The following is a 27,608-nucleotide window of genomic DNA, read 5'->3' as shown; positions in this document are numbered from 1 at the left end:
GCTAAGGGTGGGTGTTGACGTGCGGTGTTCTGCGTGCGGTGTACATGGATGATAAAGGCTGCACGGAGGTGACTGTGGAGGACATGAATGCTTCACCGAGCTGATTATTTGCGCTCAAGAGGCTACCCTTCAGACAAACAGCCGCCGTTCATGTGTTTACATACAAGCACAGTAGCAGCACCAGCAGCAGCAAACCAAAAGGTTGCACAGACAGAAAGACAGATTCAAACACATGTTCACTCATAGCTCCCTCCGCCTCCTTACACGGTGTGCAACGACCCGCAACGCAACAAAGCACAAAATAGCAGCCCTCCAGGCCGCCACCCGTCCTCCCCCTGCATGCACACAGGTTAACATGCATGCCGACGGATTCATTATTTACTACAGATACTTGTCCTCCACCCGCCCCACAGTAACATTCCCAGAGGGTTACGGGGAAGGAACACCGGGCCCAACATACAAACTAAATGCAGACGGCGGATTGCGAGTGTCGCGGTGAAGCTGGGACGACACACACACAAACTCACGAGGGAATGAGTGACGAAGCCCCGGCACTTCTTCGGTTTAGCGCCCATGCTCCTTGGGGTGGGGGTTTTGAGGGAGGCCGGCTTCGCAAAAGCAACTCACTAATGTATCACCAGTCTCTCCCTTTCCCCCCCTGGCCCCCTCTTCCCATGCTCCCTCCGACCCGCTTTTCCTTTGCTGCTGATGCCTCTTGTGTACAGCAGCAAAGGGCGTCATTCGCCTAAGCCGCCCTTCCTCTAAGCCACCAAACGTTCTTCCCTCCCTTGTTTTCGTCCAATAAAAAAACGCCAAGGGCCTATGGAGCCGACAGAGAGGCAATGCCACGCATGTGCATACTACTTATCCACACATACGCACACATGTTATGCCTTCTTCTTCTGCCAACGTGTTGATTGGGGACAGTACGCCGATTACCGTACATTCGCAGAGTAATGACGACGCGGCGAGGATCGCATCGCTGGTAATGCGGCGTCTCTCCCCCTCGCCGCCACCACAGCGCCAAGGCACAAGGCGCATTGCACCTCGCCCAGCAACACCTCACTGCATGTCCACGATTCAGCGCACTAGGACTACGAACCCCAAAGGGAAAAAGGGGAAAACCACAAGGGATCACAGGCCGAGCCGCGTGCAAATACCTAACCACGAGTGATGAAAGTCACAGGCATCTGGCCCAACCACCACAAGAAAGCAAGTGCATAAGGACACAACCACTTCGCTAGGCACCCGCAGCACCGCCTCCGCTCACCTACCCGACCGTTCACCACCACTTTACTCCGCCTGGGGTTCACCGTCCTCCCCTTCACCCTCTGCCCAGTCTCCCTCTTCGCCCTCGCCCTCCTCCCCTTCTTCTCCGCCCTCCTCATATCCTCCCTCTCCCTCTTCAGGCCCCGCCTGGGATTCCTCACCAAGCCCATTCTCCTGCCCCTCTCCGTCACCGTCCCGCCCCTTGTATGCCTCTCCACCGGCCTCTTCTGCTTCCTCCCCTGCAGCCTCCGCTGCCGAGCCTTCGTCAGCAATGCCGGACGGAGCCGGCCTTGGCTCGTCCCCTTCGCCGCCTTCGGCACCGCTGCTGCCGACGGCGAGCGACGGCTCCCCTTCTGGCGGGGCCTCCGCCTCCACCGCACCCGCGTCCTCCATGCTGCCAAATCCGCCTCCCGCCAAGCTGGCCTCCGCTTCCGCTTCCCCTTCCGCAGGCCGCTGAGAGGATGCGCGCTCCGCCTCCGCCTCCGGGGATATCGGAAGCAATGACACGGCTTCCTGTCCTCCTGGCGGCGCCGCGGGCGTCAGCACAAAGCCCGACAGGTTCTGCATCTTGGGCCACAGCCCTTCATCTTCGGCACCAGTGTCGCCACCTGCAGCAGCGGCGGCAGCAGCTTCTGCCGCCGCCGCCGCCGCTGCCACGTACATCTCCGGATCGCCCTGCCTGCCAATGACAGTGGGACGCCTGCTGCCTGTTCCTTCTTCCTCCTGTAGCAGTTGCTCCTGTTCCACCCGCATGGCAGCAACGCGGCGGCGTGCCAGGTAGCCCCTCCCTGCCGCCTGGATCTTGATAACCGCCACCTGTTGCTCTACCGTGTATTCCGGATTGAGCTCCCTCTCCGTCGCTACGGCCGTATGCTCGTCACCGCCGGTCTCCCCTGTGACGGGCGGCTCCTCCGCTGCCACGTCCCGTGCGGCGCGCATTGCCGCCATCCGCCGCCGCGCGAGCCGGCCGCGTTGTACAGCCTGAATGCGCTTCGCCGCCTCCACCTGCTCAGGGCTGTATGACGAGGGGTCAAACCCGAATCCGGCTTCGCTCCTCTCCCCCATTTCCTCCCCTTCCGCCCCAGCAGTTGCCTTCGCGCCGCTGTCCTCTGCCTGTGCTTCCGCCTGAGCATGTCGCATCTGATGGACCCGTTTGCGATCCAGATAGCCGCGCACTGCTGCCTGACACTTGACTACCTTGCCCTCCTCCCCGTTGGCCATGATGTTCCGCAGCAGTGCGCCGCGCTCGCGCATTGCCGCCACCTCCTTACGGGCCTTATGGCCATGGAACGCCGCCTGGATGCGTGTGGCTGCTTCTTCTGCCTGCTCACGGGTGATGCCGAGCGCCTCGAGATTAACAGCAGCCGTATGTAGGGACTTTTGTGAGAGTGACGACAGCGGCGCCGATTGCAATGCCGACGGGATGGAGGAGCGGGAGGTGCGCTCGGCAGCGGCAGCGGTGAGGTCGGCAGAGGCGAGCTCAGAGGCCGCGGCGGCAAAGGCGGCGGCGGTGGCGTGGGCGCGGGAGGTTTCGAGCGCCGCAAGTAGGACCTCGCGCTTGGTCGGATCCACTTCAGACAGTACGGCACACACCTCCGCCACAGTCGACCCGAGCAACGCGTCCAGTCGCAGCGTTGCAGCGTCGCGCTCCTCTGGCCGGCGGATTGGCTTGCCTGAACGACACACACATATACGTAGTACACGGGGGCCCCCAAAAAGCAAAAAGACATAAATAAAAAGCACATGGGATGCCGGAGCAATACGTCAATCGAACGTACACCGAAAATGTGTAGGAGCTTGGCTGATGGTGGTGTCCGTCTGCTGCTGGTGCTGGAATGTGCTCCAAGGGGTTACAGCAGAGCGCACGTAAAAACCTTAGTACCCCTCCACTCATGGGTCCCTCGTGCACCGTGGCCATGCCACTTATAGCCCCCCTTGTAACCTACCCATGCCGTCCGCCGTCCTCCCGGCGGCGCCGATGTAACCCTTCCCTTCCGTATCTAACTCCCAGCATGTTTAGAGCCCACTACATTACCCCCGTTCTTTTCCGCCTCGTCTTTAGAAGCCTTCTTCAAGGGCCCCAGGCATACACTTCGATATCTTACCGTCAAGGCGAGCCCCATCGCCGCTGAGCCGTTCCGACACGCGCAACTCATCAATGAGCTCCTGCCGCCGCAGCCGCCCCTCGTACATGATGTTCTGAGCGGCACGGCCGCGCAGCAGCCGCTGCAGCAACACCAACGCCGCGTGCTGCGGCTGCGACAGCGCTGGCGGCACCGGCAGCTCCGGCGTCGCCGGCCGCTCCATCGCGCGCAGCACGCGCCGCGAGGGGGAAGTGGAGCCGCCGCCGGAGGCGGCGGCTGCGGCGGCTCCACCTCCGCCGCCGGAGGCAGCCGCTGCGGTGACGGTGCCGCTGCCGGCGGCCGCCGATGGCGGCAGCTGCCCGGCGCCCATGCCGCCCGCGCTAGCAGGCGGCTGCTGGGCGCCGGATTTTGAGAGGCTGCTTGAAGATGCGCGTTTTAGGGAGCCCGGGTTGCCCAGGCCGGGGCTGCCGAGTGAGTCGTCCCTAAGAGGCGCTGGCCAGCAATCTCCGTGGCCTCTACCTGCGGTGGCCTTGGACACGTCCAACAGGTCATTGATGGTCTTGAGGTCCCGCTGCGTGGCGGCCTCCTTACGCTGGCCGTAGTCCAGGCGATCAGGGCGTTTGGGTGCGGACATCTTGGGGTTGAGCAGGCGGGCGGGCAGGAAGGCCTCCAGCTCCAGGACACCCTGCCAAACGGAGGTGTGGTGGCAATGGAGGTGATCGTGGTACCTTTCGGGAACGAAGCGGACGAGGGAGGATGATAATGGCCCCCACGTACCCGCATCAATACCTATCTACCGTCCATGGGGCCCCTCCCCCACGGCTTTTACGGACACCCCCGCACGTGTGTGTGTGTGTGTGTGTGTGTGTGCGGAACTTGGTACTCGGTAGCAATTCGGTTGTTGGAAGTATCTGTACTTCTGTACCGCGACGGGGAGGGACAGGGTTGCCGGAACGCAAGGAAACGGCGGCGTGGGGGAGGGGGGAGAGCATAGACGGCGGCGGGGGAGAGCGCCTGCCTGCTGCCAAGCTCAGGAACCACAGTTGCAACCTACCCAAATTGTGTTTCCTCTCTCGTACCCATTACCCTTTTGTATCATTCATTACCGACTAGCGTCTTCCCATCTCCACACTACCGCCATGCAAAGCATCAAAAGGTAATTTTTCCTCCTCCTAGCACCTTCAAAAAAACAAGCTGCTGTGCTTGCTACCGCTACCGCTGAAGCGACAGCACCTGAGATCCAAGCGCGCACCTTGAGAGTGGCGGGCTCGTACCCCTCGGTCTCAATCTCTTGGCCCATGGGCTTAGACTCGGGAAAGCGACCCTCGCGCTGCAGGGGCGCGTAGGTGCCGCTGCCAAAGTTGGCGTAGCGTTCCACGATGGTGGGTTTGTGCAGCTTGCGGTGCTTTTCCACGTACTTGCGGTTCTCAATGAGCTGCCGCATGGTCTTGATGCGGGTGGCCTGCAAGTTCGGAAGGGAGGTCGTGGAGAGAAACATGGAGAGAAATTGTATAAAAAAATAAGCACAATGACGTCAAAGGGAAGGGTAGCAACTGAGTCCGTATCACAGATCGATGACAAACAATGCGATGCAACACAACGCAACGCATGGTGCCTAAACCTTGTGTTTTTTTCCCGTCGTTACGTTCGGGCAACATCTGTAACCCCCTCTGTGTATTTCCCCCTCTCCTCTTATTGGACCATTTTCCTGCTCCTTTTCCGCACCTGCACGTCTGCGAACCTGCCCGCCCGGGCCGCTAACGTGGCCTTCTTCCGGTCGTCCACCCGCTGGCGGTGCTCCTCATCCAGCTCCTCCTCACGAACCTGAACAACAACATAGCACCGGATCCAGGGCCCAGGGCCAGCACGGCCGTCAGCATCTAAACATCTGAATCTCTTGGAAAAACTTCGGTTGGAGCTTGCTCGCCAGCGCTCCGAGTCGAGGGAAAGCCTACGGCTCTGCCTCTGGAAACCACTGCCTCAAGGGACTCTGTTTGCTCGGGGAGTCCCCTGAATAGATACAGACCAGAACCAACGGAGAACAACAGCCCAGGACAGATAAGATACTTGTCCCTACGTGCTACGCACGCACACACACACACACACACACGTACACACACACACACACGTACACACACACACACACGTACACACACATACACACCGCAGGATACAACGTGAAGGAGGGGACAGCAGAAATGACTTAACAGCTACTGTGGAAACATGTGGCAAGTTCGCCCCTGTGGCCGTGTTGCTGGTAGCACGGGGGGTTGTTCGGCCATGGCTGGCAGGCCACCGCCACCGGTGCCGCGCGCTTCCTGCCCTGCAATCTTCTACAGGTTGCTGTTACTGCTGCTGTGACGATGGCGACGAGGAGCGGCGCCCTGCCCCTCCTCTGGCGCCCCCTGCCGCCAGCCCTGTCCGGAATGGTGCCACGCGCTCCCTCCCTCCGGCTGCAGCGTTGTAGCTGTCCTGGGAATAGAACCGGGCATGTTGCCCTGCCCCTGATTCTCAACACCCGGGGCCCCAACCCCGGTCCACCGAACCACTGGCCTGGCTGCAACCGTCGTCCCAGGGACAGCGAGCTTTGGCGCGTCTAGTTTTGTAACCGCGCCTTGCTTCAGCAATCGCCAATCATTCACATGGATGCAGAGAGGTGTTAGCTCTCTTAAACGCACTCGGACGCTTTAAAAGCTTTGTTGTGTGCTTTCCTGCACCGGCACGCCCTCAGCGCGCACAGGTATACGCGCACGGAACTGCCACGGGCACTCACGCCTTCTCAAGATGGGTTGGTTTCAAGGCCTGGACCACCCTGGGTTTTCCCTTTCCTTGTTAAGGAACAATCGCACTTGTTCTCCATCACGCCGGCCATTTTAATATGGTTCTATGCCTCTGAGTTCGGCGCCCCTCGGTGCATCCTTTCCGACCGCATTCTCGCTTGGGCACAGTCTTTTTCCTCCTCTACCCCGAAGCGGCCGTGCTGCGGTTGTTTCCTTGCCAGGCTCCTCTCGGAGCCATCCATCCTTGCGTTGTCCCACTCCCTAACCCAGCTCCCCACCTTCCGGACCTGGTCGCCAAGGTACTAGGACTTTATAACATGGTTCGGCTGCCTATGCCGAAATCTCATTCCCAGGTATCAGCGTTTATGTTAGCCTCGCTCGCACCTGCAGCGCATTGTCCAGCAGTGCTAGGCGGCGCTCCTGAATGTCCAGGATTTCCTGCTCGCGCTCCTCCCACTCCCGCGCCTCCCATTCCTCAATCATCTTTTGGCGCAGCGGCAGCCGCGCCGCATCGTCAATGGGCGGCAGCGTCGCCTCAAAAGCACGCTTGGCACGCATCTTGTCGATGCGGATGACCTCCTGCAGCCCCGCCGGCAGTCCGTCCGCAAAGGCCATATCGCGCAGGTGAAGAACCTCGGGGCCATCGCAATGGTGGCGCTGGCTGAGCGCCTGCTGCTTGATTGTGGGGTGCTCTGGGAGCACATAATCTGGCTCCCAGGGAGCGGTTTGGGCTTCATTTTCACGGTAGTCAGACTGTGTGCCGATGGTTTTGCTACGTGGTTCGGGGCCGCCCATGGCGGCGGGTGCCGTGGCGTTCAAGTCCTGATACTGAGGTAGCGGCGGCAGGGGCGCCTGCTTCACGTGAATCTCCGCCGCGGCGAGGAGCGGTCGGCGAAAATATTTGGGACGCTGGTTACCCGACACGGCCATAGCGTCACTGCGCTGCTGCAAATCTGTCTGGTCCCGGTTCTGCTGATGGTAGTTACGGTCGATGAAGGCGGGCAGTCGGTCGCCATTCTTCAACCTGGGTGGGGGACCATGAGAGGGTGCAGCGGTTAATGGGCCGCATCCCAGGTGCAATAATATTACCCAAGCCCAGCTTCAAGGACATGATGATACTGTTAAGAAGGTTGGCATTAAACACACCTTAGCGTTGAAGGCGGGTAATGCGGGAGCTCCGAAAAGAAGTTGTTGTAGATGGGGGCCCGTTCAATGTTGAATCCGCCGCCTAGCGTCTGTTGTCGATAATGGTCACGTGGCCCGGCCACTGTAAAAGTGGTGTCTGTGGGGCCGCGAGAATGATGGGACCGGCCATGCTCAACGTTAACTTAGCTATTCCATGACGACAATAGTCATTCCCACAGATATTTACGTACCATATAAGGCATCAAATGGTCTCGTTGGCTGCGTCATCCTGCCAGGGTCCGCGGTTCGATGTCTATAAGGGGAGCAGCATTCGAGCTAAATCGCAATGCAGTACTAATAAGGAGAATGTTTGATAACTATAGGACGTTGGTGGGTTTCCTGCGTTGCTTCAAATTGACTGATCAAAAGAGGTACGTCAGCTCTAAGGTCCTTGATAGGCGTGGGACAACTTAATTCCTGGCATACAGTACACAAGTTTTAATGAAAACATTAATGTTCATAAGGACACTTGTTACTGCATAGAGTTTCAGCGCGAAAACTCATAGTTCCGATGAGGGACGTGGCTCAGTGCATAAGCCTTTCTATGGCCAGGTTGATCAACGGGTCTACTCCTACAAACTTAGCATAACTAATGAAACCTGGGGTTTCTTCCATTGGCCAGCTATGTTGAGCTGATTTTTACGGTTGATTTTCGCCTGCAGAGCCAGGAACCCAGCAGCACCATGGGTCGAACCCTCGGTGCCAACGTCACAGGCTCAGAACGCGCAGGGTAGGTATCGACAAGCTTACATGTTTGGGGAAAACTATCACCGCCGCACATCGGTGCACTCACCGCCCCGCCGCAAAGTACGGAATAAATGGAGTGACTACAAACACAAAGCCAGCACGCTTGCTAATCGCCTATTGTTGCACCACTAAGAGGCGAGACCGCTGCCCCAGCTAAGATGAAGGTGCCAGAGACTTCGCTATACCAAGTCCGCAAGCATGTAGCTGCGGCTGTTATAAATGCTGGTCGCCATGCGCGCACGCACCGCAATGCAACGGGAATTGCGGCCCATATCCTGCCCCCCTTTCACACTCTAGTCCCCTTCCCCTTGGGGTTTAGGTTATGCGCGATTCAGCGCAAGTTTCTGTACGGTTCACGTCTTCTGCCACTACACAAACATTACTACTCTCATCTTAGCTTTTCATCCTCACGCCACCGGAACTGGCCAAATCTCAAGCTGGAAGATCACCGGCATCCGACTGTCGTGCTGCCCATGTGGGGCACCAAACGCATTGCACCTATGCACGAAGAAACCGTATTGAATTGGCACCACACGTGGCACTGTGTTGCGATCAATGGAGCGCTGGTGCTGTCAAGCAGCACGCCCGGTTACGCTTTCGCCGGCTTCCATCATTGACACCACATCAAAGCGCATCCGCTGGTGCACCCATCCGCCCATCAATTTCCTCCTTTCCACTTCCTCGCCCAGTTCAGTGTGCCTCGCTCATTGGTTACGCCGTGCACCGCCAAAAAGGAAGTCCGTTGCCACCTCACCTTGGTAACAACCTGATTCACCTAGCAGGCGGAAAATACACGAATCCTGCCCTTGTAGCGTGCACACGCGGCTGAGGCGATCCATGCTGTGACCGCGAAGTGTAAAAGATACAATGTGCGTTGAGCCAATCGCGGAATCGACGGCGGAGCCGGCTGCCGGCAGCATCCAGCTGAAGTGATCCCCCGCCGGAATACCGCCGGCCCAGATGTGGCCGCGGCCCTGCTTAAATGTTGCCATGGCGGCCGATGACACCATCACCTGGAACTCAGACGGGCAATTCGCCTCAACGCTGGTGCGCGTGAGCTTGTAGGAAAACGTCATGCCCTCATCAAACGTCTCCGAAATCTCTACTGGTGCAACCGAAAAGCACGAAGAGAAGGCGTCGTACTTGCTGCAAATGGAGCCACCCGCCGCAAGCACTCCGTGCACATCCTCGGCCAGCGCAAGCAGACGACGGCCGGACGGCAGTGTTGCGGGGATGTTTCCGGCGGGGCAGCACGCCTGCGATGTGCCACCAGAACGCTGTGCACCCACGAGGACATAGTTGCACACACGAGAGCTGCCCGCGGGAGTAACGCAAATGTCCGACAACTCCAAATTCCCTTCCAACTCCAGTGTCAGCGTGTTAGGCTGTACGGAAGCGTAAGACGACATCGAGATGTTCAGATACGACTGCGGCCCAATGCTACCCGGCGCGACAGTGGTGCTGATAGAGCCCAGAGTCGCAGCGGCGCTTGGTAAAGCGTACGAACGGCTTACGAAAAGCAGAACACTGTCGATGGCCATGGCAGAGCAAGTACTGACAAGGTTGCGGTGGGCCAGCTGGAAGCTGAAAATGGTTTTAGATCCGGCTTGAACACGAGACGCAAAGGACAGGGTGTAGGGGCTTGCGGTTAGGTCGGACATGCAGGCACCGGCGTTGTCAGCTGGGCAAAAGCTGATGACACCCTCAGGGCAACATGAGGCGGCGGTCTGGACGTTGACCTGGAATGGACGGGAGGAGGGGGTAATACGTTGCTGATGAGGGACCACAAATGTCATGATCAGCTCAATCTAAAATCCAAGGAGCATGCACCGCGTTTAGTGCAAATTATTGCAATATAGTTACAGCATGACTAACGACCATGCATCATCTGAATGGTTACAATCGTCTTTTTTCATGTCGCCCGCCCTGGAACGCCATACCCTAACATTTCCTTTCTTGTTTCACAACAATCTCCTCACCAGCTCCTGCTCCGGCTTGCCAGGCGCCGTCTGCAGGCCGTGCAGCCAGTAGTCGCAAGCGCTGCCATAGGGGTCCAATCTCGACGGCGGGCAAGGAATCTTGCTGGCGTCCGACCAGATGGCCGGATCGACAAACAGAGTCATCGCCAACGATGCGCCTGCAGGCAAGCTCGTCACGAACAGGCGCTCGTTGAACTGTAGCCGCAGGCCATACTCGTACTCGACCTTGTAGAGTCTAGCTTTCAACCGTTCGTCACCCAGCGCCACGACGGCCTTGAGGAAGGCGGTCCGGTATTGGTCTAATATGGGTAGGGACACGCCTTCCAGGGTTGCGTTGCAACAAGAACCGTTACGGTAATTAATTGCCCGGCAATGGGTACCGTCATTCAGCGATATCTTGAAGTTATAGAGTAGTTCACCGTTGGTAATGTTGGAGGCCACGTATGAAACGGCCCAGCGGCTGTTAGTGTTCACGAGCGGGCTGAGGCAATCGCAATATGGGGAAGAGGGTGCAAGTGGAACCGGAGGCGGCGGCGGCGGCGGTGGCGGCGGTGGAGGTGGCGGTGGTGGAGGCGGCGGGTGGGGTGGTGGCGGTGGTGGCGGCGGTGGTGGGGGTGGAGGTGGCGGTGGTGGCGGTGGCGAAGGTGGTGGCGGTGGTGGTGGCGGTGGCGGCGGTGGCGGCGGTGGTGGCGGCGGGCTTGGGGGCGGCGGTGGTGGAGGCGGCGGTGGCGGTGGTGGAGGCGGCGGCGGCGGTGGCGATGGGGGAGGGGGTGGTGGTGGTGGCGGAGGCGGCGGCGGTGGCGGAGGAGGAGGCGATGGCGGTGGCGGTGGGGGAGGCGGCGGCGGTGGGGGCGGAGGAGATTTGGGTGGAGTCGGCATGGGTGGCGGACTCGAGACGGGAGGAGGGCGCGGGGGAGATGGCGGCCTCAGTGCACATGTTGGGCAGCAATTGTGAGTCTGGTCGAAGATGGCATATTGGAACAGCCCTGTGAGGCCCAGCTTAGCGGACTGGAAAAAGATGTCGAAAGAAGCGCATGGCGGCCGAATGGTGAAGCACAGCTGGCTGTTCCGCACCATTGTTCGCGTCGCGGCAAGGCCCGCCACACGGACTTTACCCACGGCGTTATCCAGTTCAAAGTAGGTCGAACCAGTAAAGCTGACACCCCCAAAGGTCGCGGCAACGATGCTCTTGTTGCAGACCTTGTCTGCGAAGAGTGCGAAAAACGAGATTATCAGTTGCTATTAATTGGACATCCGACATAGTGGACTCTCTAAGCAAGGGGAGAAGTAGGAACGTGGAGCGGGGCGGGAGAGCGGGCTGCGGGTGGTGGGTTGTGTGGCGACATGCTGCTCCGCTCATCCCGTGATGGGTCCAAACACCTTTAGACCCGCTCAAATATTCTCCGAAGGGACTTACCAGCCTGGAACTCAACCTTTGACATCTGCTGTAAAATGGCTTCGCAGCAAACGTTACCAGACGTGCAGCCCACATCTTGAAAGCTAAAGCATACCCGGTACTGTCCGTTTGCAAGGTTTTCTTGGGAAGCTACTGTCGGCTTATATGGAGACGAGGTGCAACGATAATCATCGCACTGGCAGAATGGGAACCCGAAGAGGTACTGCGCGTCTCCTGGAACCGCAGTGCCTTGGGCGCGAGCAAGACGTAGTAGACTGACTAGTAACACTGTCCCAAGGTAACAAGCCGCCGTCCTCGGCTTGCTAGTTCCCATGATGTCCTCGCCCACGCGAGGACCAGTGATCCTATGGCCAACAAGCTGAGATCAGTGCAAGCAAGGACCGCTGCTGATGTATAACTGTAGGGAACGTGTCCAAGAAGGGGTAAGCTTGGTTAAGCCAGGCTCTGGCTGCTTCGGTTGTAGCAGCAGCTCCTTAGCCAACACCGGACGCAGAAAGAAGACTCACTCAATTCGTAGGTATAATTAGGGCTGCACGAGAACTCTTCCCAAAACTTGACGCACTGACAGAAGTAGCTGTAAATTCAAATTACAGTCGTTGAATACTAGCTGCAGACAGCTTTCTGCACGGCAAAGAGACTCTTCAACCCTAAACCTTTAGTGCTTGCATGATTGGGCAGCTCACGGTAACTGTTTGAGTATAACTGAGCACAAAGGTTCATTGTACGACGTCAGTAGTGAACGTGAACATTTACCCAAACCACCAAACGTAAGCCCAGGACAGCAAGGGATGCGTCCCCTTCATAAATAGAAGGATATTTGATGTGTTCCTCAACAATATGCACAGCTGGGAACGCCATCTTTGTGCCACTGGCTGTTGATGGTATATACGCAGGGATATCAGGATGACCACTGGAACACCGTTCAGTTCATAAATATTATCTTTTTAGGAGTGGCAGGTTTGCAGATAGCTGCAACCTGGACATTGTGCTGTGCCAGTGCCGGCCGACTCTACGCAGGTTATGGTGTTGGCACCGGCTAGGGCATCGCAGCATGTGCAGGCAGGATGGAGAGTGTCGTAAGGGCGCGGCAGGGAAGGAAAGCGCCTGATGCTAGGCACCGCACCGATTTAGCAACACGGAGTTCGCGGCGGGACACAACACAGGTGGACTTTCGGACGGCGGGACGCATTTTTAAAGGACATGATACGGATTACAGCCAAAAAATGCGAAAGCATGGTGACGTGGCGCACATCTTCGGTGTCCCTATGAAACCCGTCACGTTGGGCAACAGCACGACGCAGTCCTAGGTCGCAAACACGTTTATGGAGGAGAAAACGCAGATGAGTGTGACTAATCAGGTTCTGACTGGGCGTACCGCAGAGCTTAAGTGTTCCTGACCAACCTTGCCCACATTGCATTCCTAGGCCGATGCCCGTCTGCACAGAGTGCCCTATCTGACGAACTGGAGGACGTCCCCTAAGTGCCTATTAAAAAGGAGGGCAGGCGATCTTGAACAAAAGACAGTGATGAATCAATGGCGAAAGGGTGACACACTCCCTGCTCCACTGCCGTTTCGATGGCTTTCGTCACGCCAGGCTTGGATTGTATCGCATGCTATGCGCTCTGTTGCTTTGAGCCTTGCACCCTTCCCGCCTGGGTGGAAAACACAACCGCCTAGGGGCACACCTGCCTAACATGGGGGTCATCTTGCCCCTTCTCGCCGCGCTTCAACGATTCGTAACGCGCCGGTGCGGCGGCCGGCCTGAGGAAGAGGCGTAACCCAATTTTCGTTGACCATGTACAATATTCAGGAGATGTACATGACGTTTTCATCTTCCAGGTAGGAGTTCCCTGGCGGTTGGCGGTACGAAACACCGGCCATTTACCAAGGGCACGGTGCTGCCAATATTACCAAAACTGGGAATGTGATGGAACCACAACCGTCGTTGTGCTCCTGAAAAGGTGTTCGCTACTGTCGCTTCTTAATGCTTGAGGTGGATAGTCCCACTTCAAGCAAACATTCAAAAACTGCGGCATATTTTGTCCAGGGTAATGCTAAACGTTGGAGAAGGGTCGAAGATGAATGCACTTCCCCGAGCCCACGCATCCCACGAGAGCAAGATAAATACAGTTACCCTGCTGTTATTGCCTGCCAAGTTCTGCAAAGGTAATTGTCCGTCAACGCGAAAGTAGTCCCTAGTAGTCACAACCCACAGACTGCAGGTTCGATGCAGCTTCGCGAATTCTAGCCGACCCAAACCTTAAGCAATTGGGTAACGGCAGATGAATTTGCTTGCACTTATAAATTATCTGTCAATGACCCACGGGATTGTCCTGCCCGTCACTGGGCAACCTAAGTAATCATGTTTGCAGACCTTCGTCTAAATGTTTCTCGAATCTTCGTTGTCGGCGCATGAAGCGGAGAAACCAAAAGGCCCTGTACATCTTTAAGGAATATATACCAAGAAAAATGGGTTCTTGAGTTGGGACAGACTTGGTACAGGCAGCGCAGCATTTGGAACAAGTGGTCGTGGGCATGTACAGACGAACGTGAAGACTTCACAATGTCTTGACAGAGGAGAGCTTACTAAAGCTGTAAAGTACGCCTACGTGTAATGTGTGGTATCAGCCGGCCTTTGAGAGCTGTACGTGTAGCCATACTCCATGGATGTGCGTGGATGCAGCCGACGCAATTTAACATGGAAAAACGGTGGCAATCACTTACGTAACTGTATCAAATGCTCCAATATTATAAGAATAACGTGTGAGGCTAATTTGATGTCAAGGGTGTGCATGGACGTGATAGACACGTGCTGATGTTATAGGTCATGCCGTACCATTTGGTACAAGTTTGACAGAGGGCCTGCCAATCCTGTAAGTCAGCAACGCAACCAGCTTGAGTTGGCGGTGAGACCGTGGCTGTCCTACAGGACTGCTTGAGCTTGTTGCTCACGTGCAGGGGGGAGGCTAACACAAGATCAGAGCCACAGCAGTACAAACACGGACAAACGCCGAAGATTGAATACATGCTTTGAGTCTGACAGAGTCGTTGAGTCGCTGGGAGATGTGCCTGGGACGAGAGTGCTTTTACCGTTAATCATCGTTTGCCAGCGTGACGTCAGTATTAGGAAAGATGCCCGCCAGCGTGATGTAGTTCCTGAACGACAACCTTAGCGACAATCTGTTGCTTTGGTTGGAAGTTGAAACCAAGGAGCAAGGAAGGCCAGTTGGACAGAGGTGTGTCTTGGACAGTTGTCCTTAGCGCGTCATCTACATAAAGGGCACGCCTTCCTCCACCAGCTTCGTGGACTCGTTTTTTCCATCATCGATCCATAATATCTTCTCAGACCTGGAAGCTTCAAGTCGAAACCGTCTCTTTAGGGTTACAACCCTAATTGCCCCCTCCCGGCGTTCCGTGCGCCCCGCACACAGCCTCTGTCGTAATGAGGCTCCCACACCCTTGGATGTCCATATCAACGCACAGCGGTGCATCATATGTTATGTTTCAACTTAACCCAAAAAAGGACGCCAGCTCCTGCCAGCTCCAGCAGTACGGTCTTACAGCAAAGATCATCTGCCCTGGTGTCGAGCTCTCGGATTTCAAGCTCGTCAAGACATTGGCTGGCAACTGCAGCCAACCTGGATCCCCACCTCCGAATTGCTCACTATCCCCCTCTCCCTCCCTCCCTCTTTACTTTTCAAAACGCCTGGCTGAAGGTGAGCACTGCTCCCCGCCCTGACCTGCTGTGATAAGGTTACTCGACGCAGCAAAGAGCAGCGTGAGCAGCTCTCGTTCATTGCCCAGCAGTTTTTCCGCCCCGCCCACACACCGGCGGTCCTCGTGGGTATTCGGAAACGTGGTCCATGCGTCTCTCCCCCCTGAGGATCACTCCTTCATCCCCGATACACACCCGGAGCTGCTCAAGCTCGGAGGCTGACTTCTGGCCTAGGATTCCCCCACCCTTCCCTGTTTTAGGACGCGACACGCTTGCGTAGTCGGTCAAAGAGCTGTGGCGCGATAAACAAGGTTTATAAACAAGGCGCATCCCTGACAATAGAAGCTAGAACGGTTTCAGAACCGCACAGGAGGCGTAGGGGGAACAGGGGGCCTCCCAACGATGAACCTACGGAACAGGTCAACCGACGCGACACGTATGCGGTCTGTACAGGGTCTTACACGGCTGGGTCAACTCATCTGTAACGATTACTGCTACAACTAATAAATGATATAATGGCACTATTAAAGGTGCCGGAAGGAAAAGGACGTGGGAACCCCGTGTTGCGCGGATAAGGAAGAAGTTCTCGATATGAAGAGACTAAAAGCAGCAAATCCCAACGAAAGACGACGACGAGAAGAAAGACAACAGTGCTCCCCACGCAGCGGAGAACGGCCTGAGAGCGACTGTACACAGGGGCTACATGGAGGTACAACAGGGACAGCCCAGGGCCCGTAACGCAGTGCCAAAGCAGGGGAGGCGGTACATCTACCGAAACGCAACCGCCGCACATGACACACACACACAAAAAAAAGCGCAGCAAAGCAGCGAAAGTAGCGAGACATTAAACGCAAGATTTTCTGCCCACAACGATCTTCCACGCTGGGGTCAACTTTTGAAACTTCGCCAATCATCCACAAAGGAAAGAAGAACAAACAACCTCTCACGGCAAAGATTTCTTTCTCTCCGCGCCACACACCCCCACGACATTTCTGCGGGTCTCGACGTTTCCTGCCGTGTGGCATGTCGCTGCTTCGCGCCATTGCTGTGCGAGGCCAAAATACCCTACTGGGCAGGATAAAGGCGCGTACTACCCAACCTCTGCGCCCTGTTGCCCCCAGTGCTGATGTGCCGCCTCATCCGCAAGCCGTCGCCTCAAAGAGACCGCTTTATTCTCTCTTCCCAGTACCAGCAGACGCAGACATCAGAAGACACACAGAGACACACATACACACACACACACACATACAGGCGCATACGCACACATATGCGGTCCACGGTAGTTTAAAAGGTGACAAGAAGAAGAGTCGCAGCCATTGCACTCTTTTCATCAAACAAACGTGCAGCCTTTCAGCGGCCGACCCGAAAACAGCGCGCACACGGCAGGTGGCGCAAGTAAAGCCCTTAAGCCACAAGCCATGCGCTGTGCGTGCACGTGCAGCGCGCAGCAACAAACCGCAGTTGCAGCAAGAAGAAGGAAAGGGAAAGGGGAACGATGGTCTTCAGTCTATATTGCTGCAGCTGCTGCGCCGGTCATGCACGCTTTGGAAGGGACATTCCCGCCTGCGCAGCGGCACACAGCGTATATACACACAGCGAGGAATACAGAGATAGGAGAGATAGAAACAGACAGATAGAGAGATTCACGAGCAATAGCCACAGCCAAAACTAAATGCTCTCACATACTGAAGCCTATTCGAAGAAGAGCACAAATTTGAACCAGAGACTAGAATCCTCTCTGGCGGGCGGGCAAGGGGTTCATGTGTCAGAGTCCCGGTCCTAAACCCAATCAAAGATGTCTCTTGCGACATGCTATCAGTGTAATGGTAGTAAGTAATTAGGGTAAAGTCTTATACTACATTCTAGAGACCTTCTGTGAATCCGACGTGGGCGGAAATCGATCCAGCAGAACGGGGCCAGAAACGTGGGGCAGCCAACGGAAGGGTGCACACGTGCATGTTAGGAAGGGCTGCAAGATGCCCCGCTCAAGACCACACGCAGCCTCCGCCCAGCCGACTAAGGCGCAAGCTGAGCTAGCCAGCCAGCCAGCCAACCCGTTCCAGGCCCGGGCCCCCTACCCTGTCCATGAACCCGTCCGGCAGCAGCCCCAGACCCCGGGTGCCACCACACGCATCGAAGACTATGTATCGCCAATGTCCCGTGGCGCACATGAAAACATTCAGCTCCAGCGCGCTGTCAAGGATTAAAGCAACAACTCGGGCACCCAGAACATCAACATCAATAACACAGCAATAGGTTTCAAGGAGGCCGACATCCGGCGCGCACGCCCCTCCGCCCGCCCGCATATGTGTGTGTTTGTGTGTCTGCGTGTGTCTGCGTCACACGGCAAAACCGACAACAAACCTCGCACCTCACGTCTGTCAAAAGGCGGCGCGGCGCGGCGCCATTTCGCGCCCGTCCATCCATTCATCCATCCGTTCATCCACCTAAATCTCCCCAATCCTATCCTCCACAACGCTGTGTCCAGCTGCGGCTGCTGTGTCGACCACCCTCAAAAGCCACACGCGATTATGTGCTCAGCACATTGTCTCGCATCATCAACAGTTCTGGACGGATACCACTAAGGTCCATCTTAGCAAACACACACACACATCACTCGGTCCATTGGTCAGGTCAGTCAGAAGGTATGTAGGTAAGTAGGTACAGATGTATTTTGGTTCTTCCCACACGGTCCGGCTCAATGCGCAAAAGCCGAACGCCCTGCCGCCCTTCGCGCTTATCCCGTCAGAACATATGTCGCAGCAGCACATATGTGCCAAGTCGCAGTCGAGTTGATAGTCACAAACCACCCGCCGCGGCAGAAAGGTGCCTAGTAGCATACAACCGCAAAAATGCTGAACCCTACTGCACAAAAGCAAAAGCCGCCGCGCATTGAAGGTTGGTTTCCGCGGCTTGGGTCAGAGGTACAACACGTGGGAGAAAGAGGGAGAGGGAGGGAGAGGCAACGGCGCCGCATCTTTGCCGTACGTGCCTTTTGCCCAACCTTTTACCCCTCAGTCCAGCCATCGGGTAACGACGCCCTGCTTTTGAGGAGCAAGAAGCAGCGAGACACAGAGCAAGAGATAAAGAGACAAGAGAGACGTACAGACATACTTGCAAACCTTTTTTCCTTATCCACAGGATTTGCGCCGATCAAGAACCAACCAGGACGCAAATTTGGAGGCTAACGAGCAAACAAGAGAGCTTGTCACCAGCATGCAGCGCGATTGCGCGACCTTACCATGAGGGTACTGCTATTAGTGCACATGCCGGGTGACCAACAGCCTATTCTGTTATTCCCACTAGACATGACGACGAAGACAACGACGACGACGATGACGACAAGGAGCTGTGTTCCTTTCCCACCTTCCTTGTCTCTGAAACGATCCATGCGCCGGTAGATTAAAAAACCTCTCACCCGCCCAAAAATAGCAAAAGCTGCTATGCGACCCAGCTCGATTACCCAGAACGCACTTCACCATTCCGGGACACGAAGCAGGACAGATACACAACATACAGATAGACAGACAGACAGCCTCCTCCTCTTCATCCTCTTCATCTGCAGGACGGGCAAGGCGCATCAGTGCGAAGAAAAAGATAACATAAAGAAAGCACCAATTCCTTCTCCGCGCTCTTTCTCTCTCACTCTGGAGCATCACATTAAAAGCAGACGCGGCGCCCAAGCTCTCCTCAAGGCGGCTCTCCCAAAGACCATACCTCATGAAGAACTATACAGCCCCCTCGACCGTGCCATCCTTCGCCCCCTCGACCGTGCCATCCTAACGCACCAGAGGCCCAAAAGACAACGACAAGGAGAGAAGAAAGCCGCCGCATGTAAGATTTGAGAAAAACAGCAGAGGATTAGACGGCGCGTGGACCGGCATGTAGAACCAATCGCAAACAAACAACATCAAATTCCGCCAAATGTGAGCACTGGAAAAAACCGGTAGCAGCCCTTCCTTGGCAGCAAAGCCCTCTCCTAGGCAGCTCGCTCCCTAACCTTTCTGTTTTCTCTAATCAATGTCAAGGAGGCCTCTGGAGGCATCATCATCACCATTATCATCATCATCATCATCAAACTTATTATCGTGTATCTTCATATTGCACAGACGGACGAAGACCCACTGCGACTCCACGACACGAATCCACGACACGAACACACCACGCAGACACACACACACACACGCACGAGGCAAGAGATCCCGCACCAAACAACATTCCGAACCAAACCAGCGGCAGCGGCAGCGAAAGTCACATAGCAGCAAATGACAGCTCCTCGGCACGGCGAGACACAGCACGGCGCGGCGCGGTGCATGCAACCCAACCCCCAACCCAACTCGCACCCAAAAAGGTCAACCGGTCAGTGTGGTCCGGTCTCTCTGCATTTCTAGAAAGCTCCAACAGCAGCAGCTGCGAGCCCGGTCGCCGCAATATCCCTTCCATTCCCTTCGGCAATATAACGAAGCTCAGCGCATACTCTTCTAGGTATCTTCACTTCGTCGGTAGAGCTCAGGGCTGTCGGCATCCGTTGGAGGAACAGTCGAGCGACCTTACAGGAGTTGTCCCATGATCTCAGGGCCAACGGGCAGAAAGGGGCGGCCACTCAAGGCCGCGGCGGCGGCTGCGCCGCCTCCGCCACCACCCTGGCGCAGCGCCGCCGCCAGCGCAGCTGCCTCCGCTGCCACAGGCAGCCCTGCTGCCGCCCGCAGGCTCAGCACTTGCTCAAGTACGGATAACTCGCCGTTGCCGCCGCCGCCGACCGCCGCCGCCGCCGCAGCAGCGGCCGCTGCTGCAGTGGCAGCGCTGCTGTCTGCGCCAAAAGCTATCTTGAAGCGTTTGCTTGGCGACAGGAAAATGATATCCGCCGGGTTGTACTCAGGGAGCTCCAATGCTCCAGGGAACGCCGCCGCCAGGCCAATGCCGCCAGCTTGTGCCAGGTCCATGTGGGAAATAACGCCTCCGGGACCGCCAGGAAGGCGGCGGCCGCTGCCACTGATACGGGACCCAACGGCGGCGGCGGCGGCGCCGCCGCCAGCTGAACCAACCTCCAGCAAAATGCGCCCGCCGTTGACCAAGGTACCCATCGCCGCCGGGAACAGCTTGCCGGCGGCGCCACCGACGACGTGCATCCCGCTGCCGCTTGCGCTGCGACGGGGATGGCAAACGATGTGGTGCTCATCCACCTCCTCCACCGTCAGGCCATCATGGTGCGGCTGCTGCGACTGCTGCTGCGGCGGCGGGTGCTGTGAGGGATGCAGCTGGTGGAGCTGATGATCCGAGGTGCGGCCGCCGGCAGCAGCGGCCAGGGCCGCGGCGGCGGCGGCGGTGGCATCTCCCGCGGCGTCAGCTAACGGCCTCTTGTTGTTCTCCTCCTCAGCGTATTGCTGCATCTGCTGCGCAGCAGACAAGGCGTTCCGGATCATTTGTCCGGCTCCGGCGGCGACAGCGCCGTACCGGCCCCGGTCGCCGTGGGACGACCTTCGCAGCTGCTGCTGCTGCTGCTGCTGCTGCTCGTCGTGATGGCAATGGGACGGCTGCTGCTGAAGCAAGGCGTACGGCTCCAGGGATCCCGAATTACTCTGCCCTCGTTGCGGATAGTCACCATCCGTCATCATGCCGTCACCGCTGCTCCGGTGGCCAGATGTCGCCAGGTGCAGGAAGCTCCCGACCCCGCTGACGGTGGCGCCGCCACTGCCGCGGTGCCCACTGCTGCGGATCTGGGAGTGTGAGATTGCCCCAGAGCCGGGCCCCAGACCGAGCTGCTGTAGCAGCCGCTCCTGATCTATGGGCGTCGCCAAGTCCAAGGGCGCTACGGTGACAACACCGCCGCCGCTGGCCGCAGCAGCACCGACGTCGATGGCGCCGCCGCTGCGCGGCAGTGCCGCCGCCAATAGCGACTGCTGCTGTTGCTGCTGTAGCGCTGCCATGGCCAGCTGTAGCGCCGAGAGCGGGGCCAACTCGGTCCCCACCGCTTGCGCCTGAAGCTGTAGCTGCTCCGCAACTTCCTGCAGCTGCTGCTGCGTAAGTTCCAGAGGCTGTAGCGCACTTGTGCTGCTGCGCATGCTGGTGGCGGCGGTGCCGCCGCCGCCGCCGCCAGTGGCTGGAAGCCGCGTGGTCCTTCCGCCGCCACCGACGGCGGCGGCAGCCGACGCCGTCGCGTGCCAGGAAAGCTGCAACGGCATCCCTGCTGCTGCTGCCGCAGCCGATGCCGTCGCGTCTGCACCGAGCACGGGCCCGCTGCTATCCTCACTGCAAGTCTGCTGGTCCTGTTTCGTGACGATGCTGCTGTTACTGCCGCGCGGCTGCATTTGAGCGAGCGGGAAGGAGAGCGCTAGCGGATTGCCGTTACCACTGCCGCTGCCGCCGGCGTTATTTCCAATACTGCCGCCGCCGTGATGCTGTTGCGCATGCGAATGGAAATGCTGCTGCTGCTGCTGGGCGGCGGCATGGTATAGAGAGAGGCCCAAAAGTGGCTGTTGGCCCTGCTGATAATGCGATGACGGCGCAAAGTGGTGGTGATGATGAATCTGGACATGTTGTTGTTGCTGCTGCTGTTGCTGGGGAGGCGAGTGATGGGGCGGATGCATATGGTGGTGGTGATGGGCAAAGTGTTGGGCGCCGGCAAGGCCGCGAGCCGGGGCGCCCGGGCCGCGGGGGGGAAGCGCCGCCCCCGCCGCCGCCGCCACCACTGCCTGACCGGCTGATATGCGGTGGCGTTGCGGGCTGACTGGGGGGCTCTCCGGAATGGGACTGGGGTACTGCAGGTAGCCCGTGGCGGGGAGACGCAGCTCCAGGGGCAGAGGAACCTCCCTACGTACGGCCACACGCCGAGACAAGATAAGCCGGGAAACGCATAAATACTCTTTATTCCCAAACATGATTATCAAACACGGAAACAGAAAACAAAGATTTTTACTGAACATCGCAAAATATTTTATGGGTAAAATCATAAATAGAAATCAATTTCATGAGAATCAATTTAGGATCAATTTTATGGGTAATCATAAATAGAAAGTATGGACAGAAAACGTGACGAGAAAGATGGAATACACCTACGAAATGCAGGCGCCTGGCAATCACTAGCTCGAACGCTGTCGTGCTAATAATAGGGCCTTACTGCCCTGCTAAGGCTCTCTAATGGCACCCAAGTCCTCCGCACCTGCCGCCAGGCTCCGGAACCAGGCGGCGCTCGACCCGGGTGACGTTGTATCGCCCCGTGTCGCTCTTGCGCTTCAGCGACGAGGACGACGCGGCGGCGGCGCCACCGGGCCCCCCGCCGCCGCCGGCCCCCCGAGCCGCATGGTGCTGCACCAACGCACCGTCCTCGCTGCCTCCTCGCAAGCTGTGACCAAAGGTGCGGCCGACCTGCTGCCGTCATGAAGCCAACACCGCCGCCAAAGAGTGGGTCGTTCGGTGTATGTATGCGCAGTGGAAATGGAACAAGGAGGAGGAGGATAATAAGAACTGTTGTGTAAATATACACATATATATACGTATACATATATGTATTTATATACATATAAATACATACACATATATATATATATTTATATACATATAAATACATATAAATACATACATCTATGGTTACATGGTTACATACATATGCTGCGGATACTTTAACGAGGATGATGCAAAAATAAGAAACGAAACAACACATGCCGACATCCAAAGCACCGACGCATGGAGGAGGCCCGGCGTGGGGCGGGGCGGTGAATAAACAACGTTTCAAGGAGCTCCCGATTCGCGCACAGACGCGCACGTTTGCGCGAGGGGGGCAGGGAAGGAGAGAGGGAGGAAAGGAAGAACGAGGTCAGCACGTCACGAAGTCTCACCTCTGGCATGCTGGCAGACCGGTCCAGTTCAGGGCGCTGTAGCACCAGGTCCCTGGGGGACTGCATGGGCGGAGAGATACACACACACACACACACACGCGCGTGCGCGCGTGTGTAGAGGCAGCGGCAGAGGCGGATCCTTAATCGGTGGAATGGGATTGAAATTACGAGTTTAACAACGCTGGCTTGAACGAAAAAAGGGAAAACGTCAAACAGACAGACAGATTTTCTCTCATCCATGTGCAATCCCCTTCTCCCTCATTCATTCAATCCATTTACACTAACATTAACAAAACAAATTAAAAAAATGTATAATATATATATATATATTACTATTATTAATTAATATAATCAAATTAATTACGTTATTCAGTTATTCATTCATTCACTTATTCATTATCCTATTATTTGATTTATTCATCAATGTCAACATACATACCTGCAGGTGGATCTTGATGTGGCTGTTGTCGACTCTGGTCCAGTTATATATCTGCCAGTTCAGGTACTGCTGCTGGAAGCGCATCACGTTGGTCATGCAGTACATGGTGGACAGTCCCTGACGTGGAACCGCCTTAATGCTTACCTGCAGCCCCATAGGAGGTCCACCGGGTGGCATGAGGAGAGGGCCAGAAGGAGGGAGGGCAGCAAGCGAGTGAGCACAAAGAGACGCAGAATGGCCGAGTGACGGGTGCCATGCCATGCAAAACCTCCTCCCCTTTCGCCTCTCTCCATTCCCTACCTCCGCCTGCACTACTCCCCTCCTCTCTTTCAATGCTGCCCAACCTCCTCCTCCCCCCTCCCCATCCTCCTCCCCTCCCCATCCTCCTCCTTGCTGCGCAACTCACCCTGAACGTCTCATCCGTGAGCACCCCGTCCGCCTCCACCCGCAGCTCGCAGTCCAGAGGCAGGGCCGCCACATCGAACTCCTCCTCCACGAAGGTCGTAGGCAGGTATACCACCTTGTTGGGCTTGATGTACACCTGCTGGAGGGGCGGTCCCCGGAGGGAGGAGCCACGAGGGGGGGGGATGGGGGAGACGGAAGGGAGAGGGCGAGAGGACGGCCGGCAGGCCGTGCGCTGGAGATGTCCAGAGCACACACCCAGCACAAGCGCTGTATTCTTATTCGCTGGTAGGGATACAGGCCCCCATCTAGGTGGGGTGGCAGGTTGCCCTCAGCGGGAAGAGGAAGAAAGGAAAGGTATCCGGCGCACCGCTGCGACACGACCACCCGCTGCGACAAGCATGAGAGGATGGTCCAGGCAGGTGGCGCAGCTGATTTGTTGGGCCAGCCGCATCGCCAGGGGGACCCTGCCCTCCCCCCTCTGCGTCACCACCTCTCCTCACTCATCACCCGCCTACTAGCGCTCTTCACATGCACCCACACACCCTCACACACACCCTCACACTGGTGATATGCTCCAGTTAACGGAGTCGACTACATCGATGATCTCGCTTCCCACGCCTAAGGCCCCCTTTCCCCCTTCTACCCGCGCCTTTACCTTGCTCTTGTGCCGCCGGTTCTTAAACGCGTTTGAGGCCAAGTACGAGCCGCCCGCGCCGTTGCCGCCCGGACCGCCGGTACCGCCCAACCCTCCGGCAGGCCCTCCGCCTCCATTTACCCCCGCCGGCGGGGTCGTGGCCACCCCCTCCGCACTGCCTCCGCCTCCGCCGCTGCCCACACAGCATAGCGCCATGCCGCCGCCCTCCGATGACCCCGCAGCGTACTCACGTTCCCGCTGCTCCTTCGCCGCTGGGACGGGACCCAGTCCCAAGGCTGTCCCTGCAGCATCCTGCGCCGATTCCCCACCCTCCAGCGCCTCGAGTGACGAATGCTGTTGCTGCAGCTGCTGCTTCGTCTGCCCGCTACAGCCCGGGTAAGAATGCCGCTCCGGGACAGCAGCGGCCGCAACGGAGTCAGCACCACCGCCGCCGCGGCCGCCACGAGGTGCGGCGGAGTCCTGCTCCGCCGCCAGCTCACAGGCCGCAAGGAGCGCCTCAAGTCCTGAATGAGATCCGTCGCCACTGCCGCTGCTGGGGGAAGAGGACTGCTGCCCGGCGGAGCCGCCGTTGACTCCGCCAGGACATGGCGAGCTCTGGCCGCCATCGCAAACCGCTGCTGCCCCGGAAGGCACGGGTTGAAGCTGCTGCTGGTGCTGCACGGCCTGCTGGTGCTGCTGCTGCTGCCCTTCCTCCCGTCGTTGCTGCGTTTGCGTTCCCTCTTCAGCTTGGGGCTCATCCTGAGGCTGTTGCGACGGCTGTAGCGGTTCGTCAGCTGCTGCCGCTTGTGGCGACGGCGGTGCCGGCAGCAGCATCTGGAGCTGGGGTGACGCAGCGGTAGGAGTTGCGGGGTCGCATTGGTGTGGCGCTGTGGCAGGGGAGGGGGGACTAGGAGGGGGGCTGCAGCCATTAGGTACCGTCGCCGCTGCTGCCGGCAGCAGCAGCATCAACTCCCCCCCAGCAACAGTAGCAGTAGCAGCAGCTGCTGCAGCCGGTGCAGCCGGCGCAGCGGTTAAGTCCGCGGCAGCATCCTCCATCGCCACGTCAGGTGGCAGTAGCAGTAGTTGGTGGTGCTGCTGTTGCTACATGCAGTTACGAGGGGTTGTTCGAAGTTGGAAAAAGGATAAAGGCGCCAGTTACAGGTAGCGCAGTGCAGGGAAGCCGAACAGTGCGTGCGCGTGCGAATGTACACGCCAAACTAGTCTTGCCTCTCTCTCTATATATAACAGGTTGCCTCTCTCTATATATATAACAGGTCCGATATCTGTCCTAGTGTACATTTTTACACCTTTACAACCCCGGATAAAGGAAAGGTCCTGGGCGAATATCCGTTCGCCACCTGGCCCGGTTCACCCGCCGCTAGCTGGGAAATGCCGAGAGCGGTGGCGTCGTCATTTGGGTACCCGGCCGATTTGAGGGACGTGAGGATCGTGTGTGAAATTATATGCAGTATGTGCAGTGGTTGACTGCGCAGCACGGAAAGCGTCGTGTAGGACGATTCGTATGCTCCGCAAGTTGCGCAAGTTGCAACCCCGCGTCCTGCTGGACGGCGGAGGTACTAAAGCCGCATGGCAACGGGACGTGTTACGCTGTTGTGGAAAGGCTGAGCGGGCAACGTGTACGGCAGCTTCATCGCTTGCTGTCGTACAGCAACCCCACCGTTTGTTTACCTGTGCCGGGTCCTTGAGCGGGAGCTTTGGTTCCTGGGCGAACGCATGTTCCGGCTGCGAGTGCTGTTGCAATTCCCTGTCTGCGGCAGCTAAAAGGTCGGCTGCCCAGTGAATGACGGGTTCGTAGGCGTGCTTACCGCCGTTACGGCCATTGTAAGCTGCAGCGTTCTCGTACAATAACTGCAAGTCCGCGCGGAACGCGACAACGTCGGAGTAGAAGTGAGCCTCTGTACGCTCAAGGATTTTGTTCAAATACATTTCCCGGTCGGATGGAACATGGTCGCGATAATCGTCCACGACCACGCAGGACACCGCACTGCGGAAGAAGTTTGCGTGCGGCGCCTTGTCTAAGAGATGCTGTACCACTCCTCTAAGGAAGCCATTTAGGCTCGCGTTGAGCGCCAGCCCGGCAATGGCCGGGCTGGAGCGCTCGGGCTCCATAGTTGCTAGAGCCAGCACGGCCGGTGCGTTGTACGCCCTGTTGTCGGAAAAGGTATAAAACGAAACAAGCTTATGAACACAGTGCAACGGAAACAATTGACTGCTGCAAAGCACAATATCCTCAAGTGGGTCCATAATTACGCGTGACCCAAGTTCCCGCCGCCTGCTGGCTAAAGCCTCCAAGATTATTAGGTTTCATAAACCCTTGAGATTTTATAAGTTCGCCCATGTAGCCTCGAGCAGGTGCGCGAGGCAACCGCACCTACCCTCTGCCTCCATTGACCGACATTAGCGGCCAGGCCAAGAAGTAAGCGTCACATAGGAGCACCCGTTAAACGGGATAACTACTGAGTAACAATCCATGCACGGACAACCTCATTCAGCCACGCTACAGAAACGGCGTTACCACAGTGCTACCCGTGCCCCCTCTCCAGAACTTGCCCTGTGCATGCGCATACAGTCTACAAAGCCTAGATGCTTACGTCACAAGAAATAGGACCACTCGATTTGCGCCGTCTCACCGGTTACGGTGTAAAGCGGAGGTAGGTGCCTCCGTCAACTCTAGTCCAGCAGGGCAGCTCTAGTTCCACTAACGGTCCGCAGAAGCACACAGACCTGTCAGGTATTCTGGAATAGGAAGGATGGCACAATAGTTGCCTGTTGCGTGAACGTCGCTTTGCAAAACTCCTTAGACTAGCGCTGTGTCTCAGGTTGATGTCGCTGGCCTGGATGTTGGCAAGGTAAAATGCGAACCAGGTACCTCTGGGTAAAACTTAAGTGATACGGCGATAGCATTAACTGTCTGCAGTAAGGCGTAAACTAAATGAGGTGGCAATTTTGATGTGCTTAATGCCATTCAAGGTCATGCATTCACATATAAAGCGAGATCTGGACATACTGTAGGAAAGCAACCGCTCATGCTTAAATCGCGTCACCTACATGATGGGATGGACCATGTATCGATGGTGTATTCAGTCTGACAGCGGCT

General features: G+C 57.2%; 2 protein-coding genes across 2 annotated transcripts; both read right to left on the bottom strand.

Moving 5' to 3' along the window:
- Positions 1-141: 141 nt before the first annotated feature.
- Positions 142-11,774, bottom strand: VOLCADRAFT_104860 (uncharacterized protein; the record flags this gene model as incomplete). The annotated part of the gene is made up of 9 exons (XM_002950701.1): positions 142-2,942; positions 3,375-4,038; positions 4,606-4,815; positions 5,079-5,177; positions 6,518-7,157; positions 7,280-7,415; positions 8,820-9,804; positions 10,045-11,249; positions 11,462-11,774. 9 exons carry the CDS (start codon positions 11,772-11,774, stop codon positions 1,294-1,296), a joined length of 5,901 nt encoding a protein of 1,966 aa, XP_002950747.1. The 3' UTR covers positions 142-1,293.
- A 4,733-nt stretch (positions 11,775-16,507) lies between these two features.
- Positions 16,508-26,755, bottom strand: VOLCADRAFT_91250 (uncharacterized protein; the record flags this gene model as incomplete). The annotated part of the gene is made up of 11 exons (XM_002950700.1): positions 16,508-16,600; positions 17,256-17,370; positions 19,732-21,479; positions 21,906-21,987; positions 22,337-22,542; positions 23,013-23,072; positions 23,452-23,595; positions 23,858-23,992; positions 24,112-24,243; positions 24,512-25,377; positions 26,317-26,755. The coding sequence occupies 11 exons, from the start codon at positions 26,753-26,755 to the stop codon at positions 16,508-16,510; spliced, it is 4,020 nt and encodes a 1,339-aa protein (XP_002950746.1).
- Positions 26,756-27,608: the final 853 nt, after the last annotated feature.

Source organism: Volvox carteri (genome assembly GCF_000143455.1).
Source record: "Volvox carteri f. nagariensis unplaced genomic scaffold VOLCAscaffold_20, whole genome shotgun sequence".
In the NCBI taxonomy this organism is placed as follows: Eukaryota; Viridiplantae; Chlorophyta; class Chlorophyceae; order Chlamydomonadales; family Volvocaceae; genus Volvox; species Volvox carteri.
Note: the sequence above shows the minus strand (reverse complement) of the source record. Positions and strands in the feature narration are given on the sequence as shown.